At 36.5% G+C, this 22,170-nt stretch overlaps 1 protein-coding gene and 1 long non-coding RNA gene across 2 annotated transcripts; both read right to left on the bottom strand.

Moving 5' to 3' along the window:
• Nucleotides 1–3,844: 3,844 nt before the first annotated feature.
• On the bottom strand, nucleotides 3,845–21,672 carry LOC118348722. Its single transcript, XR_004801705.1, has 3 exons — nucleotides 21,600–21,672; nucleotides 21,471–21,517; nucleotides 3,845–3,858 (listed from the first exon to the last, which is right to left on the bottom strand). It is a non-coding gene; the product is annotated as an uncharacterized LOC118348722 (long non-coding RNA).
• On the bottom strand, nucleotides 7,119–17,470 carry LOC108987629 (probable protein phosphatase 2C 12). Its single transcript, XM_018960564.2, has 10 exons — nucleotides 17,295–17,470; nucleotides 16,553–16,846; nucleotides 15,513–15,684; nucleotides 14,863–15,016; nucleotides 14,722–14,785; nucleotides 10,446–10,553; nucleotides 8,639–8,764; nucleotides 8,270–8,505; nucleotides 7,874–8,076; nucleotides 7,119–7,777 (listed from the first exon to the last, which is right to left on the bottom strand). The coding sequence occupies exons 2-10, from the start codon at nucleotides 16,748–16,750 to the stop codon at nucleotides 7,752–7,754; spliced, it is 1,287 nt and encodes a 428-aa protein (XP_018816109.1). The 5' UTR covers nucleotides 16,751–16,846; nucleotides 17,295–17,470; the 3' UTR covers nucleotides 7,119–7,751.
• Nucleotides 21,673–22,170: the final 498 nt, after the last annotated feature.

Below are 22,170 nucleotides of genomic sequence, written 5' to 3' on the forward strand. Positions count from 1 at the left end.
TCTTGCCACCTTTCGATAAGTACAGTCTCTTCCAACTAGCCAATCTATGTTCAATCTTCTCGATTACTATATCCCATATTAGTATAGCCCTTAAAATAGCCCCCCAACGGTAAACCCAGGTAATTCATAGGAATGGCAGAAACCTTGCATCCAAGAATGTTAGCCAATTACCGAATATTGCAAACATTACCAACTGGCACCTATTCTAATTTGTCAAGGTTTACTTTCAAACCCGATGCCGCTTCAAAACAGAGTAAGAGTGCCCTCAGTGCCTGGAATTGGTTTTGTTCTTCCTCATAGAATATAAGTGTATCATTTGCAAATAACAAATGAAAAGTATTATGTACTAATACCCCTAGTGGGGTTACCAACCGAGAATCCAACTATAAAACCATTACAGACCAACACCGAGGTCATTCTGCTCAGCGCCTCCATAACAACGACAAAGAGGAGTGGGGACAGTGGATCCCCTTGTCTTAGCCCTCAAGAACTATTGAAAAAGCCAATTAGACTACCATTTACCAGTATAGAAAATCTTGCCGTTGATATGCACAATCTAATCCACGAACACCATCTCTCTCCAAAACCACACCTCCCAAGCAAGTAGAGTAGGAAATCTCAGTTAACATAATCATATGCCTTCTCCATATCTAATTTACATAGGATCCCCAGGTTACTAAATTTTTGTTTGCTATCTAGACACTCATTGGCGATGAGAACTGAATCTAGGATTTGCCTACCTCATACAAATGCGATTTGGAGTTTTTTTTATAATCTTTCCCAACACCTCTTCTAGGCGGTTTGCAAGTACCTTAGGGATGACTTTATACACTCCATTCACAAGACTAATGGGCCAAAAATCTTTGACCTCCGATGCCCCAATCTTCTTAGGAATTAGTGCTATAAATGTAGCAATAAGGGTCTTTTCAAATTTTTCAGTCATGAACAACTCATGAAACACCTTCACTAAATCAACCTTCATCACTTCCCAACAAGTTTGGAAGAATCTCACAGTCCATCCTGCCCAAGTGCTTTGTCTTTGGTCATTTTTCTCACCACATCGTGAACCTCCATCTCCTCGAAGGGTCTCTCCAACCACGAGACATTCTGTGGCTCAATAGAATCAAAAGCTTAACCCTCAAGCTTTGGTCGTCACCCCATTTGTTCAGTAGGAAAGTATTCAAATAAATCAACATGACCTCTAATCACAGGGGCCTCGATACATGTTGCACCACCTATATTCAGCATCTCAATAATATTGGTTCTCCTGTGAGAATTGGCCATTCTATGAAAGAATTTTGTACTTCGATCCCCTTCTTTCAACCACAAAACTCTAGATTTTTGGTGCCATGAGATCTCTTCCAGTAAAATAACCCTCTCTAATTCAGTAACCACCTCCGACTTCCGAGATAGTTCTTCCAAGTAAAGAGCTCGGTCCTCCTGTATCCTTTCTAACTCCTGAAACTCTTCCAAAATGGACTTCTTACGTTCACCTATGTTTCCAAAAGGTTGTGTGTTCCAAATCTTCAAATCATTTTTTAAAGATTTCAATTTATCTGCAAGAATGAAACTAGGGATTCTATGAAACGGATATGAGGACCACCATATTTTCAAATTTAAAATACTAATGCCCTTCTTGGATACAACCACAATCAAGCAAAATAGGAAAATGATTCGAACACAGACGAGACAATCTCTTTTGACATACTTTCGGATACTGAGCTTCCCAATCCGAGGAAACTAACAAGTTGTCCAATCTAGACCACACATGATTATTTGACCACGTGAATGCCCCTCCCATGATAGGGATGTCCATCAGATTCAAGTAAAAAATAAATCCGAATATTCTGTCATTGCAAGTCACATTCTACTATCTCTTGAACGTTCACTTAGAAATCATATAACATTAAAATCTCCACCTAGGCACCATGGTAGTTCCCCTACCAGCTATGTACTCCAACTAGTTCTTCCCATAACATGCTTCTAATGTTGTCCAAATTCGGCCCGTAAATACCAGCAAAAGCCAACATAAAGTTATCTTCCACACTTCTAAAACAACATGCCACTGTATACTCCCCTATAAATTCCTTCATTTTCTCCATCACCCATCTATCTCACTTCACTAACACACCTCCTGATGCCCCATCAAATGCAAGATAGGCCCAGTTCACTTATGTACAGCTCCATGTGCTTCGAACAATTCTTCTTGTAATATATTTCAATTTAGATTTATGTAAGCATACGATGTCTGCCCTCCACTCAAGAAGCAAATTTTTTATACGATTACGTTTATTTGCTCGTTAAGCCCTCGGACATTCCAAGAAACAATTTTGGGCTTCATAAAATAGGGGTTATTCCCTTCCCTTTAGATCTCTCTCGACTTGTACTGCCCTCATAGTTAAGAGACCACGTTAGCCTATTTAGCTCCCTTTGTTTTTAGAATCTGGTTTCTTAAGATGAACATGACCAGCTTCAATGGTTGAAAGCAATGCCATAAAATGCTCCTCAAAACTTTTACACTCTGTCCCTACACAATATTGAATTTCTTTTACCTTTTGCAGAACCCAATCCGAGACATTAGACTAATCTAGAAACATACAGTTTAGGGGTATGGACTCCCCCTCCCTGTTAGCCCCACTGCGAAACCAACGACGTCCTCAAGTCACCCTCCTCAAAAAAATTCTAATGCTCTCATTCTGAGAAGCCCTGCATCGGGATAAGGCTCCTAGAAAGCCCTTCATCTGCACCCATGTCCCTTTTTTTTCCCTAAGACTAAGTCTCGAGTTTCATTCGTATGCTACATGGCCTTTACCTGAAGGGATACCGTCGAAGAAATGGTGGCAACCTCTTCCCTATCACTCGCTAGCGTTGTCTAGCTAAGATGCGTCGGAGATCCAACACGCAGTGATACAGAGTGTCAGGTGCCCTTTCGGAGACCTGTATAGTCGCCTCCCTCGTCGTCACATTCACCATCTAAGCCTCTGTCAAAGGCTCCTCAGCCTGTCGCACAGTTGACAAAGCTTTTTCTGGTGAGGATACTAGACTCCCACCGGTCAAGGGCCTAAGGTCACTCCTTGGCCTGATTCGCCACACAGGCTGGGCCCTGATAGATTATTTCCCTGCGTGTTGCCCCATGGGATGAGGCCCACACACACGGCTCACATGAATCATATTCGTCTGCCCAATTGGTAAAACACTACTAGGTCCAGCATAAACTAAGCCCAGGCCCACGTTTCCCCCTTTTAGTTGCCCATCTTGTATAACCCTTCTGGGTCCCCTCGTCTCCAAGCCCAGACCTATTTCCAACCCACCCTTCTCCCTTTTATACTGTAATAACATCTCCACTTTCTCCTACAATTCGATCAGTTGTGTCCTCAAGTCCAAAAGTTTACTAGGTACATTCCCCACTACCATGCCTTTGCCAACAACATGCCTACCACCGCCACTCTTCCATAGTGTACTGTTTGTACCCGTAGTACAAAGAGCTCTGTCTGCCCCATGCCCGTTGCCTTGTCTTGCATAGGTTCCTCTCCCAACGTCCCTACCAATTGTCATGGTGCCACTGTCTCCGCCCTGAACCTCTTCGCAAGGTTTTGTTGTCTCCAATGCCTCCCTATACGAGCGCTATTTTGGTTGACCCACCGCCACCACCTGCCTCATGGTTGTTCCTCTATTCTAACTAATACCTCTTTCTTTAGTCATAGCCTCCCACAATGCCTTTGCCAACCTCCTCCATCCCTAACCCTCGACCACCACCTGCCTTATAGTTGTCTCTCTATTCTGACTAATACCTCTTTCTTCAGTCACAGCCTCCCACAATGCCTTCTCCAACCTCCTCCATCCCTAACCCTCCTTCTCCTAAGGTATTAAGATAAAATTGTGCCTGCTACCACCATCATATTGTCAAAGACCCTGGTCTTATCCCTAACACTAAGGACCACGAGCTTGCCTTGGTGAGGATGATGACCGAGTGACCTTGCCAACTTGCTTGGCCTTCCACAAAGGGTTGGTGTTTGGATGATGGAATGATGGAGATTATGATGAACTTGGGTAGGCTAAGTGTTTAGGGAGGGCAAATCAATGTGGGCGGCTATGGACTTGTCCTCGAGTATGGCACCAAGATGATGGGTTAGGGTTGGATGAGTGAGGTGAGATTAGGGTTTTGGATGATCTAAGTGATGATTATGAGTGTTTGATGCAATGTGAACGGCTTGAAGGGTGCCCTTGATGTTTGGGCCACTTGGATGGTAATTAGGGTTAGTATAGTGAAGTGTAGCTAGGGTTTTGTGAGGTGGCTAGAGTTGATTTCGAGATTGGGAAGAGTTGGCTTAGGGTTAGAGTTTATGATGATGCTAGGGTTTAGGAATGGGGTGGAAGAGTGAGGCTAGGGTTTGGAGGCTAGGGTTGTCGTGGCTAAGGATGAGGGATTAGGGTTTTGGATGTTGGATGGCTAGGGTTGCCGAAATGGATATGGTGAGATTAGGGTTGGCGAGTTGGAGGGAGTTGGCTAGGGTTGGATGATTTGAAATGGATATGGAAAGATTCTAAGATGGAGGAATCTTTTAGGATAGGTGGAGGATTTGGGTTTGGCTAAGTGGCAAGTCAATGGTTGACTAGAGAGATTTTAGGAAGAGTGATTTAAGGAATTGAAGAGGATTTGCAATTCCTTAAATTAAGGGATTTGAAATGGGATTTGAATTTGAATGTGAGGAAATCAAGACTCCTAAAAGGAATGAGTTACCTTATCGGGGCTTGAGGTGGGCGGCTAAGGTTTTATGGAGGGGAGGCTTATGATGTGGCCGAATATGGTAAGTGTGGTATATGGCTAGGATTTTGTGGATATGGAAAGATTTAAAGGCAAGTCACTTATGGTAAGTGAGACTCACGGCTAAGGCAAAATGGAATGGGGAAATAATATGGTGGCCGAATATAGATGGAAGCCAAATATGGGAAGTGGACTTCGGCTAGGGCAAGTGGGATGATGGGAAGAATTTATGGAAAGTGGCAAACACTTTAGTGGTCGAGAATGAGGGTATGGAAGGATCAAATAAGCAATGGAAGAATGAACACCAAGAACAAAATGATGAACACTCAAGAACAAAGTAAAATACTTAAGAACTTGAATGAACAAGAGGTAACAAATCAACTAATGATTCACGGATTGCACAATTGTTGAAATAAACTTCATGAATTGATAACTTGATAAAAACAAGGATAACAACAACTTTGATTCACGAATTATACCAAGTTGCAAGAACAAGATAAATGAATCACATCTATTCACGAATTGCAATGTGTGATTCTCTTTTTGGGATTCAAAAATTGCACACAAAAGCCCAAGTGCCTAGCATCGATGGTTGATCTCCTAAACAAAATAATCCTCCTCTAGAGAATTTGCCAAAAGATCCCAATGCAAAGACTAAGAGTCCTATTTATAAGGATTACAATTTGAAAACTCTCAATAGGTCCCTTGGAAAATAAATAATTAAAATAAAATAAACAATAAGTAATAACATAGTTGGCATGGGCCAAGTTGACTCATGACATGCATGAGCCCATGCGTGGGCTAGGCTGGCCCATAGCATGGGCCATGGGCATGGCTGACATTGCTAGCAAGGCTGCTGGCATGTGACTGACATGACTAGTGGCTTGGCCATGAGCCACAAAACATAGGGTCCTACCATTATTCTCCACTAGTGCCATGTATCGACCGCGAATATTTGAACATCACTGTGCTATGAAGTTGCGATTTCCCTCCCTTGCCATGGTGTAGAAGTCTTTTCTTCCTTCCTTTAGACATTCTTCCAGAGTTTTAGCAACCCATTGCACCATGGGCAGCCCCAACCTCAACTCCTTCACCACCTTCCAACTTTTCTCAGTAATACATAGAGAACTCCCTTCGTTCGATATTGAAAAAACCTTGGAGTCTATCACTACATGTTTAAGGAATCCCATTATGAAAACACCTATAACTCTTAAAAACAATCACAATCTCACCGTTGTAATCACCAAAACGTTACCAGAAAAAATAACTACCATTTTTCAACATCAAACTCATGCAATTTATCATACATTTTGGTTGTTCTTTATATCTGGGATTCAGTCTTCACCAATTGTAAATTTTTTTATCTTATTTTAATACAACATAATGCTATTTGCCTAGAAAATAAAAAGGAAGCAAGCTTGGTATCGTATTGGTTGTGTCAATTACTATAACATTACATAATTATGGAAGTAAAAAGCTTTGCTCTTGTTCATCCCCATTTGGTTATTAAACGAAATTAGTATAATACATACATATATATATGTAATGAAATTAAAAGTTATATAAGTTGGTAGTTTTCATTTAAAATTAGTAGAATCTAGTTTTCCCAAGTGTATATTTTTGGTTTTCTCAAACCATGCCTTCTTAGTTTGTAATGAACTTATTCATAGAGTTCTTTTTTCTTTTCTTTTTTTAATCTCTCTTCAATCAAACAACGTTTGTGAAACAAAAGAGCAATTGAAAAGAAGAAAAACAAAAGGAATGACAAGAATTTTGAGGATAGTAAATAAACATGACGAGCTCAAAACTCCGAGATAGGTGACTCTTCTTGTATACATGGATGTGTATTTTCACTGGTTGATGAGATTTTAGTACTTATAAAAAAAAATGGGAAGAGAAAATCTAAGTGCTTAACCGTATTTTGCATTGATGGTCATTTAAATGTTCTAATTATTGTATAATTGCTCACAATATGCTAATTTGGTTACATATGGTATTTATCATATAATTAGCTATTCCAGTACAACTAGGGTAGCTACAATAATATGAGAGAGAGAAGAGAGAGAGAGAGAGAGAGAGAGAGAGAGAGAGAGAGAGAGAGAGAGAGAGAGAGAGGACCAACTAGCTGGTTTGAGTGCCTTGACAAAGTGTGGTCCAATCAAACTTGTCAATTGATCCAAACAGTTATTTCATTAACAAATTAGGATAACATTTGGTGGCTCACTTTGAATTTGATGGTGGCAAGAAAATCAAAGAGACAACTACTGTCAATTACAAAGAAAAGTAAACAGATATCTATTTTAGCTTTTAAGAGTATTCAAGTCAGTTATAGATCTATCAAAACAAAGAAAAGTTAGCAATGAGCAAGACATTTCTCTTCCAAAAAAATCAATGATAATTTTCTATTCCACAAGTTCACCTTCCTACTTGTCAAAGAAAGGATGAAATGTTATGCTACATGAACCCATTTCCTTCAGAAAGCTGGTGAAACAAGTTTCCCAAATTTGGAATGAGTCTATAAGAGGTCTCATCAAACTTCCTATATAACAATATATAACAATATTACAGCAAAGGCTCTTTCTTTAATTGTTACTCTATGAAATGGCAGAACTGGCATAAAGGAGAATGGATTCAGAAAGAAACGAATTACCTCCAATGCATCGGCTATGCACTGGTGAATTTATCAAAGCTTCCATAACTCTTTTAACGGAGGCAGGCACTAGAAAAGTTGTTGTGGAAGTCAGAAAACAGGTCTTCAGAAAAGCAAACACCTCTAACTGTGATCTGCTGACTTGAAGGAATGAAACATTAAAAAAGTGGTCCAAAAAGATTCTGAAGTGAATGCCGAATGGACCCAAGAGCCGAACACCCTCCATGAGCAATTGAAGGGAAATAATATTTTCAGGAAGCTTCAACTTTCCGTTAGGATCAAATTTGAAACAATTGTTAGTGATCTCAAAATATAAATATGGCTGAGGAGAGTTGACTAGTCACTTCCACTACTATGTCCATCTGAAAAAGAACAAAGCAAGATTTAAATTTAGAAGCATAAATGCTGTAAATTTTTTAAGCAATGTAAAGGATGAGGAAGATGGAGAGCTGTCATACCTCCTGATTGTCTTTTCCCTTCCATGGCTTCTTTCTTCTCTTGGCAACTTAAGCAAAGAAAAGGGCCATCCCATGGACGAAACCTTTGTGGGCTTGATGAGGCAGAATGAATTGAAATACCCTCTCCATGCTTCATCTCAACTTGACAGACTGCACATGTAAACAACCTAAACATGTTGCAGAGTGGGTACTTCGTATTTAACCTGCATTCCACATAAGCATATTTTGCGTAAGAAGCTATAAATTTACATGAACACTTAAAAGTGATTGTGCCACCATACTACACTTGTATGACAAAAAGGACAAAAAAGGAAAGCATTAAATGACCACTGGTCACATGATGCCTGACATATAAGCACAATTCAGATTAATAATCAGGGTTTTCGTAGCACCAACCTCTCTGAAAGCATAGCAGATCCTTCCTCAAATATTTCCTCCACCATATCTGGCTCAATGTATTCTTTTTCAACACAAGAAGATGATTCCGAGGACTTCCTACGAAACATAGACTTGAACACACCTTTTCCCAGTTTCTTTGATGGTGGCAAGGGAGCAAGAGGCTTCTCCTGTGGCAATATGTCAATTACAATGCAGGTTGTATCATCACGTAGTCCTTTTGCTTGTAATGATTCCTGAAATGGAACAAAAAAGAGTAAGATAAGCAGTAAAAGTAGGCAAGCAGGCATAGTCTGAAATGTAGGAGTCAGTGATGCATATACTGTGGTCTAGAGGGGGAAAAAAGTTTATATTCTAGTTGTAGCATACTTTAACAATTTGCGCAGCTGCAGCATCTGGCGGCATCCCACGACAACATTCAAAAGCTGTCTCTGCAGACAAAGCATCCCAAACACCATCGCTTGAGAGGATAAGCCTACCACCCGCCGTAGATAGCTGCAAAAAAAGGATTTAAAAATTATGAAAAAGAAAAGGTCATAAAAAACTGAACATCTCGAGAATTACTGGCAGATCACAAGAGAGTTGGTATCCATGTTCTTTCATTGTGAGCTTGAATGTTGCAAGGTGACCTTGAGCCGAGATTCTGATATTCTCATTCGACCTTAAAACTTTCTTGTACAGTTGTTTAATTTATTGTATTTCCTTAAAAAGGAAATTTCCAATGGTAATAATTACTGCATTGCAATGAAAGTGAATAATAATTCACCAGGGTACCAGAGAATTGGCGTGAACTCTACTTTCTCCTAAAGCTGTCTCTTCTAGTTCATGTTGTGGGGAGAGAAAAAGTAATCCCCCCAAAATTTTTGTGTTTGCTCAAGTTGATAGAATTGACTGTCTCGCCTAACAAGGTGCATATCTAATCCCATTGTTTTCAACAAGCTGTGTGAAGGAATGCAGGTGAGATTAACCACCTAATATGTATACCATGCTCTAAAGCTCAATTTGAATGCAGTTACATAATAACTTTAGTACAACTTGCATTGAAAGCCAAAAAGCAAAAACTAGCAGCACAAGTAACGGTAATGTACTAGTCATGAACATCTAGGGAGCATATTCAGATGGCTACACGAAGTTCTGAGAGAATTAGATTCCAATAATTTCTAATAATTAAAACAAGAGGACTCAAATAGTCTAAATATTAAAAATGTTCATGGTGAGCAACGTAAATCCTCTGCACTACGCCCATTCAAGATGATTATGTGCCTTATCTACCCAATAGTTGATGTATGACTAAGCACCAATCCCTAGAGAGCAACTCAAGGAAAGCCATGTTTAGGGGGTTTTTTGTGGTGCACTGGTGAATGTAGATAAAATTAACAGTAGGGTTTTGAGGTGAAAGCAAAAGGAAAATGCAAGTTTTGAACTACTGTTTGTTGTACTGAGAACTATATAATAAAATTTCCTGTAGTTTAGAAGCTAATTGAAGGACAATTGCTAGTTTCTTAAAAGGAAAATAGAAATAAAAGCAGATAAATCTAGGCGTCATGTCTACTTTCCTAAAAAATGGACACAGGGTAGGTCACCGTCATTCCTCAGAGAAGGATTGCAGTACACAAACTTGAGCAAAATTCTGCAAAAATTTCTCTCTGTTGAATTGGAACCCTTGCAACAACACCTATAGAAACTACACTTAATCTTGTAAGGACTTGGATTCCATGCACTTTCACTACTAAATTAAAACCAGCTGCTAACAGCCTGTGTTAATAGTCCAACAAAACCTATTTCACTTCAATCGACTTCAATCTCTATCTATCTCTCATTTGCTTCTCAACCTCCCCCCTCCACCCTCCCCCCTCCTCCCTCATCCTTGGGACATCTTGAGTGAATCAACACCCAGAACTTTATATTGCAATAGTATGCTGCAAACAAGGAAGTTCAAATAAGAAGTTGCACAGAGGGTAGATCCTCAAACATAAATTATACGATTGGAAATTTCCAGAAGTAAAGAAAAGATATGCTTACATGTACAATGGGATGCAAGAAGATTGTAATTACAAATGGGAATGTAAATGTGAATGTAAAGTCGTCACAAACCATGCAGTAAATATTTATAAAAAAGGAAATTGGAGTGAAAAAAGAGAGGAAGATAAAGAAGAAGAGAGAATACAACACAAACCTTCATTTGCTTTACATAAGGAACAGGAACAATAAACTCGCCAACATCCATATCACCAATTGATCGAGAGAGACACAAACCACCAGGCCAACACCTCAAAGGACCAATCTAAAAATGAATCATTAAAACAGTTATTTACCAGCTTTATTTCATGGATTAAATAAAATGAAGAATTATTCCATGTGAATGTTTGAAGATTCCAAAAAATTCAACAGGAGGAGAATCGATCTATCATCTTATACAGGCAGATCAACATCATCGGTTTATCTAAACAGAAAATATTATTGGGAAAGTTTGTAAAAGATTCAATAATCAAATCTGCTAAAATCTAGAGATACATCATCCTAAAATTCACATCAATCTTAACCAAAACAATCTGGTTCTTTGGGCAGAATTCCCATGTTTTAAAAAATTATTAAAGTTGACCTGGTTTTCATTCAGATTTTCACATCTGGAATCAAAATAATGGACAACAAAAACAAAGAATTACGATGCGAAGGAGGGGAGGGGAGTTGTGTGCGGGAGAGATTGAAGGAAGGGGGGGGGGGGGGGGGGGGTTCATTTTTCTTTTGAAGCCTAAGATCCTATCTTGGAATGCCCAAGGGCTTAGTGATCTCAATAACTGCCTTCAGATTAAGTCTATATTGCATAATTGGAAGGTTGATATCGTGTGTTTACAAGAAATGAAGTTAAGAATTATTGACAGAAGAATTATTCATAGTTTGTGAGGCTATTCATATGTGGGATGGTCTTATATGGTGTCTATGGGAGCTTTGGGAGATGTTTTCTTAGGCCCCATTTGGTTGTTAAACTCATCTAAGTTCAACTCAGTTCAATCTAATTTTAAGCTAAGTCTAACATCCAAATACCCAACTCTCAAATTACTAAATTCATCTCAACTCAAAACCTCTTTACACATGAGACCCACAGCCTTTTTCAACTTCCCATAAATACATCTAAACTCATCTTAACATCCAAACACATTTAAACTCATCTCAGGTGGACCCCACAAAACTCATTTTACCATCTCAACTCACTACTATTCATAAAGAACTCAACTCAGCTCAATATCCAAACGCTACCTTAATGTGGGATAGAAGAGTGGGGGATTCCATCAAGGAGTGTATTGGGAACTTATCGGTTGCTTGCACTTTCAAAAATGTTGAGGATGGGTAGGGGTGGGCTTATGTGGGTTCTTACAGGCCAAATTTGGTGGACAGTAGACTTTTGTGAGAGGAGCTGGTGGGCTTGTATTATCAGGGGATTTGCTGTGATTTATGAATGGGGATTTTAACATTACTCTCTTTCTGAGCGAGAGATCATTGAAGAATGATTTAAAGAAGTAGAATGTGGAAGTTTTTAGGAATCTTGATAGTCAGAAGAATTCGCTTATGGAGGGGAGGTGCATGACTTGGATAGTAGGGAGGAGAATGGGGTTTTTTCTTGAGAAGGTTTTGTTGAGGAAAAGTTCGGTGGCTGCTGAACTTGAGAGGTTGTTGTTGATGGAGGAGATTTCTTGGAAGCAAAAATCCAAGCCACTATAGTTGAGAGAGGGTATAAATGTACTAAGCTTTTTCATAGTGGTTAATTCCCATCGGCATAATAATGCTGTTGAGATGCTTCATTCAGGCAATCATGTGCTAACCCTTTCGAGATGAAGGACCATATTGTGCACTATTATGAGAATCTTCTTACCCAACAAGCTACATGGAGGCCAAATCTTGATGGTTTGGCTTTTGACTCTTGATCCCCATACCACGAGATGGTTGGAAAGACCTTTTGACGAAGATGAGATTCATCCCGTGATTAGTGGGATGACAAAAGACAAAGCTCCCAGTCCTGATGGCTTTTCTACGGTGTCTTTCTAAGCTTGCTGGGAAATTTTGAAAGATGATGTGATGAGGGTCTTTCATGAGTTTTATTCTTTCAAGTTCGAAAAATGCCTCAATGTAACTTTCATTGCTCTCATTCCAAAGAAACCTTGGCTTTGGGGGTTAAGCATTTTGTCCTATTAGTCTTGCTAGTGGGGTTTACAAGATAGTTTCAAAGGTTCTAGCCAACTGTATGAGTACGGTAATGGAGCATATTATTTCCAAGCATCAAAATGAATTTGTTCGGGAGAGACAAATTCTTGATTCGATACTCATTGCGAATGAATGCTTAGAAAGTAGAATAAGAGAAGGCATTCTAGGAATTCTTTGTAAGCTTGATATGGAAAAGGTGTATGATCATGTGAATTGGGAATTCCTCATTTATATGCTTGGGAGATGTGGCTTTGAGGAGAGGTGGTGTTTGTGGATCAGGCGTTGTCTCTGCTGCTCGGTTTTTGGTGTTGGTAAATGGCATCCTTGCTGGGTTTTTTAATATCTCTCGTGGTTTGAGGCAAGGAGACCCTTTGTCCCCCTTTCTCTTTGCTATTGTCATGGAGGCACTTAGTCGAATGGTGGAGGCCCCTGTTGGTGGAGATTTTCTCTCTGGTTTCCTAATGGGACATCCTAATTTTGGTTTTCTCATACTTTCTCATTTTTTTTGAAGATGACATGACACTCTTCTTTTTTGTGACGAGGACCATGGCCAATTCAAGCATTAAGGGCCCCTTGTTACGTTTTGAAGTTGTTTCCAGTCTCTAGGTGAACCTTGGAAAGTCTGAGATGGTCCTGGTTGGTGTGTGCACAATATTAATAGCTTGGTGAGTCTTTCGGGTTGTAAAGTTGCTTCCTTGCCTATGAAATATTTGGGTCATCCGTTGGGGACTCATTTCAAGGCTAAAGCCATTATGGATGGGGTTGTTGAGAAAACTGAGAGAAGGTTGGCAGGGTGGAAAAGGATGTATCTATCAAAAGGGGGTAGAATCACTTTAATAAATAAGACTCTCCACAATTTCCCCACTTATTTTCTATCCTTGTTTCCTTTGCCTACAAGGGTGGCCAATCAGATTGAGAAGTTAATTTGTGCTTTCTGTCCAATTTCTAATGGAAGTTTGGGGGTTCGTAATTTGAGGATTTTTTTTTTTTTTTTTTTATATGAGTTATAATTTGAGAATATTTAATAAAGGTCTATTGGGGAAATGGTTAGGGAGGAATCAACTGGAAGGGGAGTTGCTTTGGAGGGAGGTAATTGACAATAAATATGGAAGTACCTTTTCTTTTTTTTTTTTTTTTTTGGGGTTGGTTCTAGTGAGGTGAGGGTATGGTGTGGATTTATGGAAATGTTTGAGTGAGTTTAGCCAGTCAATTATGTTTTGCACTTGGAGAGGGTTCTAGGATAAGATTTTGGCATGACATTAGGTGTGGTGATTGCGCTCTCAATAGGGTGTCCTGGCCATCACCTTGCTTCTGATTGGGATGCCTATGTGTCAGATCTTTTGATCTATTCTAATGGTTCTCATCAGTGGGATGTTCGTTTTACGCTGTTCATGATTGGGAAAATGAAGATGTTTCTGCATTTTTCAGTCTCTTATATTCTATGAGATTTGGTAGCAATGAAGGGGATAGGATGTTTGGAGGTCCAATGGGAGCAAAATGTTTACAGTTCGATCTTATTACAAGGTTTTGGCATCACAGAGTCGTATTTCTTTCCCTTGGAAGTGTATTTAGAGGAGTAGAGTGCCTTCCAAAGTAGCTTTCTTCATTTGGACTGCTGTTCTTGGGAAAATCTTGACTATGGACAATTTGAGGAAGCGTGGTCTCATTGTCATGGATTGGTGTTACATGTGTAAGAAGAATGGTGAATCTGTGGATCATTTACTTTTGCATTGCAAGGTGGCAAGGGCATTATGGGATGAGATTTCTAGTAGATCTGGCATTGCTTGGGTAATGCCTTCGAGGGTGGTGGATCTCTTAGCTGGAAAATGGTCTTCACAGTTGTTCTCAGGTGGCTATAGTTTGGAGGATGATTCCTTCGTGCCTTATGTGGTGTATTTGGATGGAAATGAATGATCGGTGCTTTTAAGATAGACAGCGCCCTTTAGATTAACTTCGAAATATTTTTGGGTACACTACTACACCTTATTGCTTTGGTTTTCTGCCATTGTGCTTAATGGAACTAGTGTTCATGATTTTCTTGTTTCATTTTCAGGTTCCTAAAATGAATTAGGTGTTTTCTTTCATATACCCCATGTACGTGGGCAACACCTATTTCATTCTTATTAATAAAGTTTTTTTACTCATAAGAAAAAACAAAGAATTACCACTTACGCATCTTGATGTATTTACAACCTACTCACTGGTTAGTTAAGTTCAGAAATTAATTCAAAACGAAGTCAGACAAGATGTACCTCTGCACCACCACCAGTATTAAGCCGACCCACCTCTCCCCCACTTGCAGTGATACGCTCCCTCCTAATAAAATTAAAAAGGTTAGGCCTAAGACGGTCATCATTAAGTGAGTCACTACACATATTATATTAATAACTTACTCTTCTTCATTGCATTCAAGTCTGTGATCTGCCGACAAATAATAAATACCACCTTCAGCAGGTTCAAGTATGCAACGGGAATCACCAACAGATGCAACAGTTATGACCCATCCTTCTATCATCACAAAGGTGACTGTTGTTCCCGATGTTTGTGCTGAGGTCAACATAACAAATATATCAAAAGCGTGCATGCAAATTGTAGCACAAAATATATAAAATAGGGATATTATAGTATGAGATATAAAGCTACATAACAACTGTCCGACACACAGACCTTTCTAAGAAGAAAAAGAAAGTTAATAGTTGTTACTGATCTTGTTGCACATGCATACATTAGCCACCAAACCTATGCAACTTGAACAATTAAATAGAACACAAATATAAATACAGGATTCCAGAGCCTTTTAAAGTGAGGAGGTATGCCTACATAAAATGCTCCACAAGCAACAAATATGGAAAAACCTGAACTTGCAAACTTGACAAGAGTGACAAAGGCGTTGATTCATAGTGTTAATAAATAGGGTTAAATTGCAAAAGCCAACTTGATTATATGCTGAACTTGGATGAATATTAAAAAAATGGACACTATGCACACTTATGAATAAAAAGAACCCCGCAGAAATTTACATTTGAATTAAAAATACGCATACCTCTGTCTTGAAAGTCTTTATCTGTTTTAACAAAGCCTGCAACCAAAGCCCTTGGAAGTGCTGAAACCCATTCATCTCTGTTAAGATCCAAAGGAATAGCACCTAGCACATTATTGAGGAGATTCTCCTTAGAGTATATAGCAGCAGCAGATCCATTATGTCCATCAAATAGCTGTAAAAAATAGTTTATTAAAAACAGCCCATAAATGATGAAGTAGAATACAACCAGTACAATAACATAAACGGAATGCAGCCACCAGTGTTCCAATGGTTTTCAAACTTTAAATAACTTTAATGGCAGTGAAAAGACACCAATAAACCAAAATAAGCCAGATACCACAAATTAACAAGAACAAAAATGGATGAAATATGAAAAAAAACTCGTGTAAAACTAACTGATGAATACTTTGGCAAAGCCAAAAGGCAAACCTTTGAATGCCTTTATGGCTTATGATATTGCGAAGACCAAGTCAATCTTTGGTAGAAAGTAAAAACCCTAGTAACCGAAAATTATCCATCCCAGCTAAGAGCCAGAACGAGATGGACCTAACCTTGGCTTTTCCAAGAACTTCCCATGATTAAACTCTTTATTCCAGTTCCTTTGAGCTATCAAGTAGCAGTCATATAAATCGAATCTAGAAATGAACGTAATGGGATTTGACACTAAGAAATTAAGGTCAACCAAACTAACCAATGAACTTGATCAAAACAGTAGCAATACCATTATTTTCCCTGATTCCGAGTAACCGTTTTTAAAGTTTTAGTGGCTCTAAATATTTGGTTTCTAAACATCCTTACTCCTGCCTTTTATAAACCTGTATTCCATTCAAACTGCTAAAAAGATCATTTGTTGACATCTTGAATGTAATCAACCCACATCTCGAATGTAGTCAACTGACAGATTATACGAAACTAACTCGCGTTATTTTTTGAAGGCAAGCACCAATCAATCAACATATCAAACAAGAACTAGAAATTTTGATGCAATCCATCACAGTGGAAATAGTCAACACCGATACTTTAAAACGGAAAAACCATACCCCAAAAACGGAGTAAGTAGAGACCCCATCTCCAACCATCCTTTGGCATTCCGTTTTCAGTAAGGTAAAATCCTCCCCTTTCTTGCTCTGGCTGGCCTGACCATGGATAATTTCCGGCCTCTCAATCCTCTCGTTCGCCAATTCACGCTTGAGCAGCACCGAAAGCGGCACCGTGTGATGCTCACTTCTCGAGGACATTGTTCTCTCCGATAAAATCCCAATATAACTTCTCGCCAAAGAATGTACCCCCTCCCTCACCAACCTCTAATCCTCCATGCGTTATTAGACAAAGCCCTGAAAAAACCAGCCAAATTTTCGAAAGTCAAACACTTTACATAAATAACATTTTCCCAAGATTTCCTACTTCGATCGGTAAATCACCGATTTCCATAGCTTGACAGCCATGACAGAGACGAAATTGATCTTCCAAAAAGATGGAAAAGCATAGAATATGGACCAAAGGAAAAAAAAAAATACTACGATCAGAGATTTTATTCATTGCCAAAAGTAATTTTCCATAACGAAACAAAGTAATCCATCGTGCACTGATCGCATAACGCAAATGAGAAAATGACAACGAAAACCCACGTAATGTGGACAACGTAAAATTCAAAAAAATATTGAAACAGGCGAAAAATCACAAATCCTAATGGATACAATCATAGAATCGAGAAGATGAGAACGAAACGAGGAAGAAAAACACCAGAGAAAGAAAATGAGATGAAAACCAGACGATATTTACGGGAAAATGGGAATATCAGCGACGGGAAGCAAGATGCGATTAATCGAAACAGTTGCTGTGATCGAGAAACCCGGATCCCGGCGTACTGCAAAAATTCTATTGTCGAAGAAGAAGCTAACAAAAAATACCCACGAAACGCGCCAACGGAAGCTGTTCTTCTCTTTTTATTTTTATTTCTTTTATTTTTATTTTTATTTTTTATTTTTATTAAGAAGCTCACATGGCACTTAAGTTCTTAACGCAACGTTTCAAGCTTGCTCGGTGCCTCCGAGCTGAGCCGAGCCAAGAGTAGTGGGCTCCACTCAACCCCACTGTCTTTGCGCTTGCGTATGCTGTACGTTTTAAATATAGATTAGATTATGATGAAATAAGAATAATTATAAAAATAAACGAATTGTAATTAATTTTATTAATAAAATATTTATTGTAAAAAATATATATTTAAAACGTATAGTATCAATCAATATAATTAAAGACAATAAATTTTGAAATTAAGAAAAGTATTCCTATAAAAGTATTTGACTTTATAAATGAGATGAGTTGAGATTAAAGTTAAAAGTTGAATAAAATATTATTAGAATATATATTTTTAATATTATTTTTTATTTTTAGATTTAAAGAAGTTAAATTATTTATTTATTTTATTTTATGTGAGAATTTTAAAAAAATTATAATAATTAGATTAAATGATTTTTTTTAACTTATTTTATAATTATAACAAACAATATCAACTTATAGTGTAAATATTGTTAAAAAATCAGATCCTAAAAAGAGTAATTAAGGTTGGGACAGTTATGGTTGTCGGATTGGTGTTAATTAAATTGAGAAATGGGTTGGCGCAACGCGTGTTTGATTTTTTCTAATGTCCTTGTAACGTGTTGGACACATTGTGTGGAAAGGTCAACTTGACTCAGTCCCATTTCTTTCTAAATAATTTTCCACCCCTTAGATGACGGCAATTAAGACATATAATTTAGAAAGCGATTTATTTTTAAAAACAAATATTAAAATAAATAAATAAAAGATATCATAAAATAATTTGTATAATATTTATTTAAAAAAATTATTCTCATCAGCTACTATTCACTCATAGAGTATGAAAATAAGTAGTGACTGATGTATAATATTTTTTATTTAATTATCTCTAAATAATTCACACAGAAATAAATAAATAAAAACTCATAAGCACTTATTAACTATAAAAACAGAAGATATTTTGATTTATAAATAAATAAACACTATCAAATTTCAGTGAAATAAAGAAAGATCTTATAAATATTATTAAATATATATTTATTTTTATGTATATATTTCTCTAATTTTTGTAATGGACAAGTTTATAAACTTATAGTGTCTCATTTGTATTTAAAATTCACTTCAACTAATCTCAACTCATCTTATTTTATCATTATAATTTTTTAAATTTTTACACAAAATATAATAAACAATTTAACATTTTCAAATTCTAAAATAATATTTTCAAATTTCTATTTAAAATATAATAAATAATTTAATTTTTATTTTATTATTCACAGATCATTTCAACTCATCTTTAAATCCAAACTACTCCCACACACAGGCCCACATGCAGTCATGAACGCGCATTGATAAGTTCTACTTCTACGCATAACAAGTCGAAAAACTAGCATGCAGTCAAGAATACGAAAAGATTCTAGACGACTAGAAGCTGCGACGCTCCCTCGAGTCGATTACTACAACTGACCGCAATCCCACCACGAAATTTAGAGTTATTTTGGTTCACGAAACCAAAATATCTAATCTCACCTTATTTTATTACGTATAATTGTTACAATTTTTTTAAATTTTTACATAAAATATAATATATAATTTAATTTTTTAAAATTTTAAAATAAAATTTATATTAAAAAATTATATTATAATAATATTTTATTCAATTTTTAACAAAACATCTCATCTAAACTGTGTAACTAAACGAGACTTAATGATTGCTTAAACAACTAATACTAATGGAATATTTAGAAAATTTTCATTTCATATCATCCCATCTTATTTATTTCTTAAACATCATTTAAATATAAATATTTTTAAACTAATCATTACAATTTTTTGAAACTAATCATTACAATTTTTTTAAATTTTTAAATAAAAAATAATTCAATTTTTTTTAAATCTTAAAAAAAATATTATAACAATATTATAACTTTATAATAATTTTTATTCAATTCTTTCACTAATTTTCTTTTTTAAAATCTAATAAATACTTAATTTTATTAAACTATAAGATAGTTTAATAAAATTATCATCTTATCTTATCTCATCCTTCGAATATCTGCTTAGGATAATATATATCTGTTTTCAGAAAACTCAGAATGTAGTACGTGTCAAACCATTTGGGAGTAACCCAAAAAATCATTGAAACACCGCCTTGGTTCTCCTAATGGTTATTATCAGACAAAGCACTTGATTAAATTATTTATGCATACATATACGATGTAATATTATATCAAACGACTTTAAATTTTTTTTAAATATAGTTCGTTAATATTTGAATTAGAAAAATAATAAACACATATCACTTTTTACAATATATTACATAATTATGTTTAAAATAAATAGTATTTTAGTAAAATATTATATAAAATTTAGTAAAATATTGTATAAAAATAACATCACTTTAAAAAAAAATAAAAATAATACTTCGCCCACTTCATTTACCTCTTCATTTTGATACCTTATGTATTTTAATTTTTTTCTTTACTTAATAATTAAGAAAGTAACTATTAATATATTAATTTTTTTTTATATTTTTTAAAAATATTTTAAAATAATAAAAAAATATATGAATAAAAAATATTGAAGAAAAATAAAAAATAGAATTTTGAACTAATGGTAAGATAGAGCGGTATACTCTGAGTAACAAAGTAGCAATGCTCTTACAAAAATATTCATACTTTAAAATAGTGAAATATGTTATGAAATATATTACGTGAATATCATTGCTCTTTGAATATGGTACAACAAACTACCATTGTTAGTAATGTTACATGTAGTTATAGAGTATGTAAGTGTTGTACAGTCGCTTTGAAAAAGAGTGGAGTTCACTATTAAAAATTAATTTTTTTCATTTGAATCTCGTATTTATTTACTTTTTTAAAGTGATTGCGCGACGCTTACACAATCACACCTACAAGTATAATTTCTCTAATTCTTCTAGGGGTAGTCGGCCCTTGCAAACGGTGGGCAGTCGGCTGACTTGGCATAATTGCCACGTAAGCCGTTATATTCTACTAAAAAAATAAAAAATAAAGAAAACAACGAACAAATAATGGTGGGAAAGATGAAAATGTTGGCTTGTTCTTCGAGTTTCTGAATGAGCTCTACGGAAAAGTGGAAAAACTGGAATGTGCTCTTCTTACTTCACATTGTGCTTTGATTGTTGAAAGAAAGTGAAAAAAAAAAAAAAATAGGAAAAACGCTGAGTTCATCATCTTCTTCTGCATTTAGTCTTCGGCATCATCGTCTGGATTGGCTTGGTAAGAAATTCCTGTTTAGATTTCTTTTGAATGTATTAGCTTGAAGCTATATTTTCACGTCTAAAAATGGGTTTCGATTTCTCACAATTGTTTTTGGATGAATGTTTGTGTTTTTCTCATGTTGTAAGGTTAAGGCGCATGCCCACACACACCTCAATCCTATTTTCCCCTTAATTTTCTTAGTGCATTTGTTAGACATCTTTATAAAGAATCTTATAGTTTTTGTTATTCATTTGAGAAATTTCATTTTATTCACTATATGTAATCATCCAGCTTTGCCCTGTCAAGTAGGACGCAGTTAGTTACTCATACATTTTCTCTGTAAGTAATTAGTATTCATTCGATTGCTTATCCTTCTACTTAATATATCCATGTGCGCGCAATATCTTTGGTATCTAGAGAGCCAAAGTCTGCAGATCAACAACACATACCTGCGTAAAAGTCCTCATGACCAAGCAAAAATCGAGGCTATGCTATTGGTGCTGGTTTCATACCTTGTACTACTCTACCAGATATACCATCAAGAATCTTCAATTTGAAAATTAAAATCCAAGCCTGAAAAAAGGGAATAAATCTTATTAATATAATGAGAAGAAATCTAACACAGTGCTGTCATAGTTCTTGCACGCCCATGCATAACCTCCTTCACTCTTGAGAGCACTCTTGAGAGCATAAGCCACCATATCATCAATGAGTCGGTGCTCGTACCTTGTAATTCAATTGTACAACTAAACAAAATGGTCATCTGCATATCAAATGATTTTTAAATAAAAACTGGCAGAAAGCTCACCATATGCCAGCAGCCTCAAACTTCGATTTCTAATTGGCCTCATAAACTTCTTGAAATATGTCCTTGAATCTTCATTGAGTTCTTTGTGCTAAGATAAAGTGGCCACTTCTTCTCATAGGCAGTGTTCATGGAAGCCTCATCAAAAGCATGGATATCAAGTTCAATGTGATAGGTGGTAAATTGGTGTCTTGCTTCTCCTGTTTGATGCTATAAGGGTTTGCTCACAATCCACCATCCTGATGTTGGAATCAAGTTCAATCTCATTATAAATTTCTCCAAAAAGAACCTCCCTTAAATTATTGTGGGAGCTTGCTCCTGTATTTCTCAACTTGCCATTGTTATGATAGACATTATAATTCTGGTTGTGTACATGAAATAATTAGTTTTGGAAGTAAATCAAATGTTTGAATTGTTGCAAAAAGTTTAAAAAAACGGCTATTTTTCAAACATGTTGAATTCTCTTAACTATTTTGCTCATATAAAAATGGTTGTACAATTTTTTTAATGCAGCAAGTCAGCATGGGAAAAGGGGAAGAAAACTCATCTCTCTCAACACCATATAGCTAAAATC

Source organism: Juglans regia, chromosome 6 (assembly GCF_001411555.2).
Source record: "Juglans regia cultivar Chandler chromosome 6, Walnut 2.0, whole genome shotgun sequence".
Classification (NCBI taxonomy): Eukaryota; Viridiplantae; Streptophyta; class Magnoliopsida; order Fagales; family Juglandaceae; genus Juglans; species Juglans regia.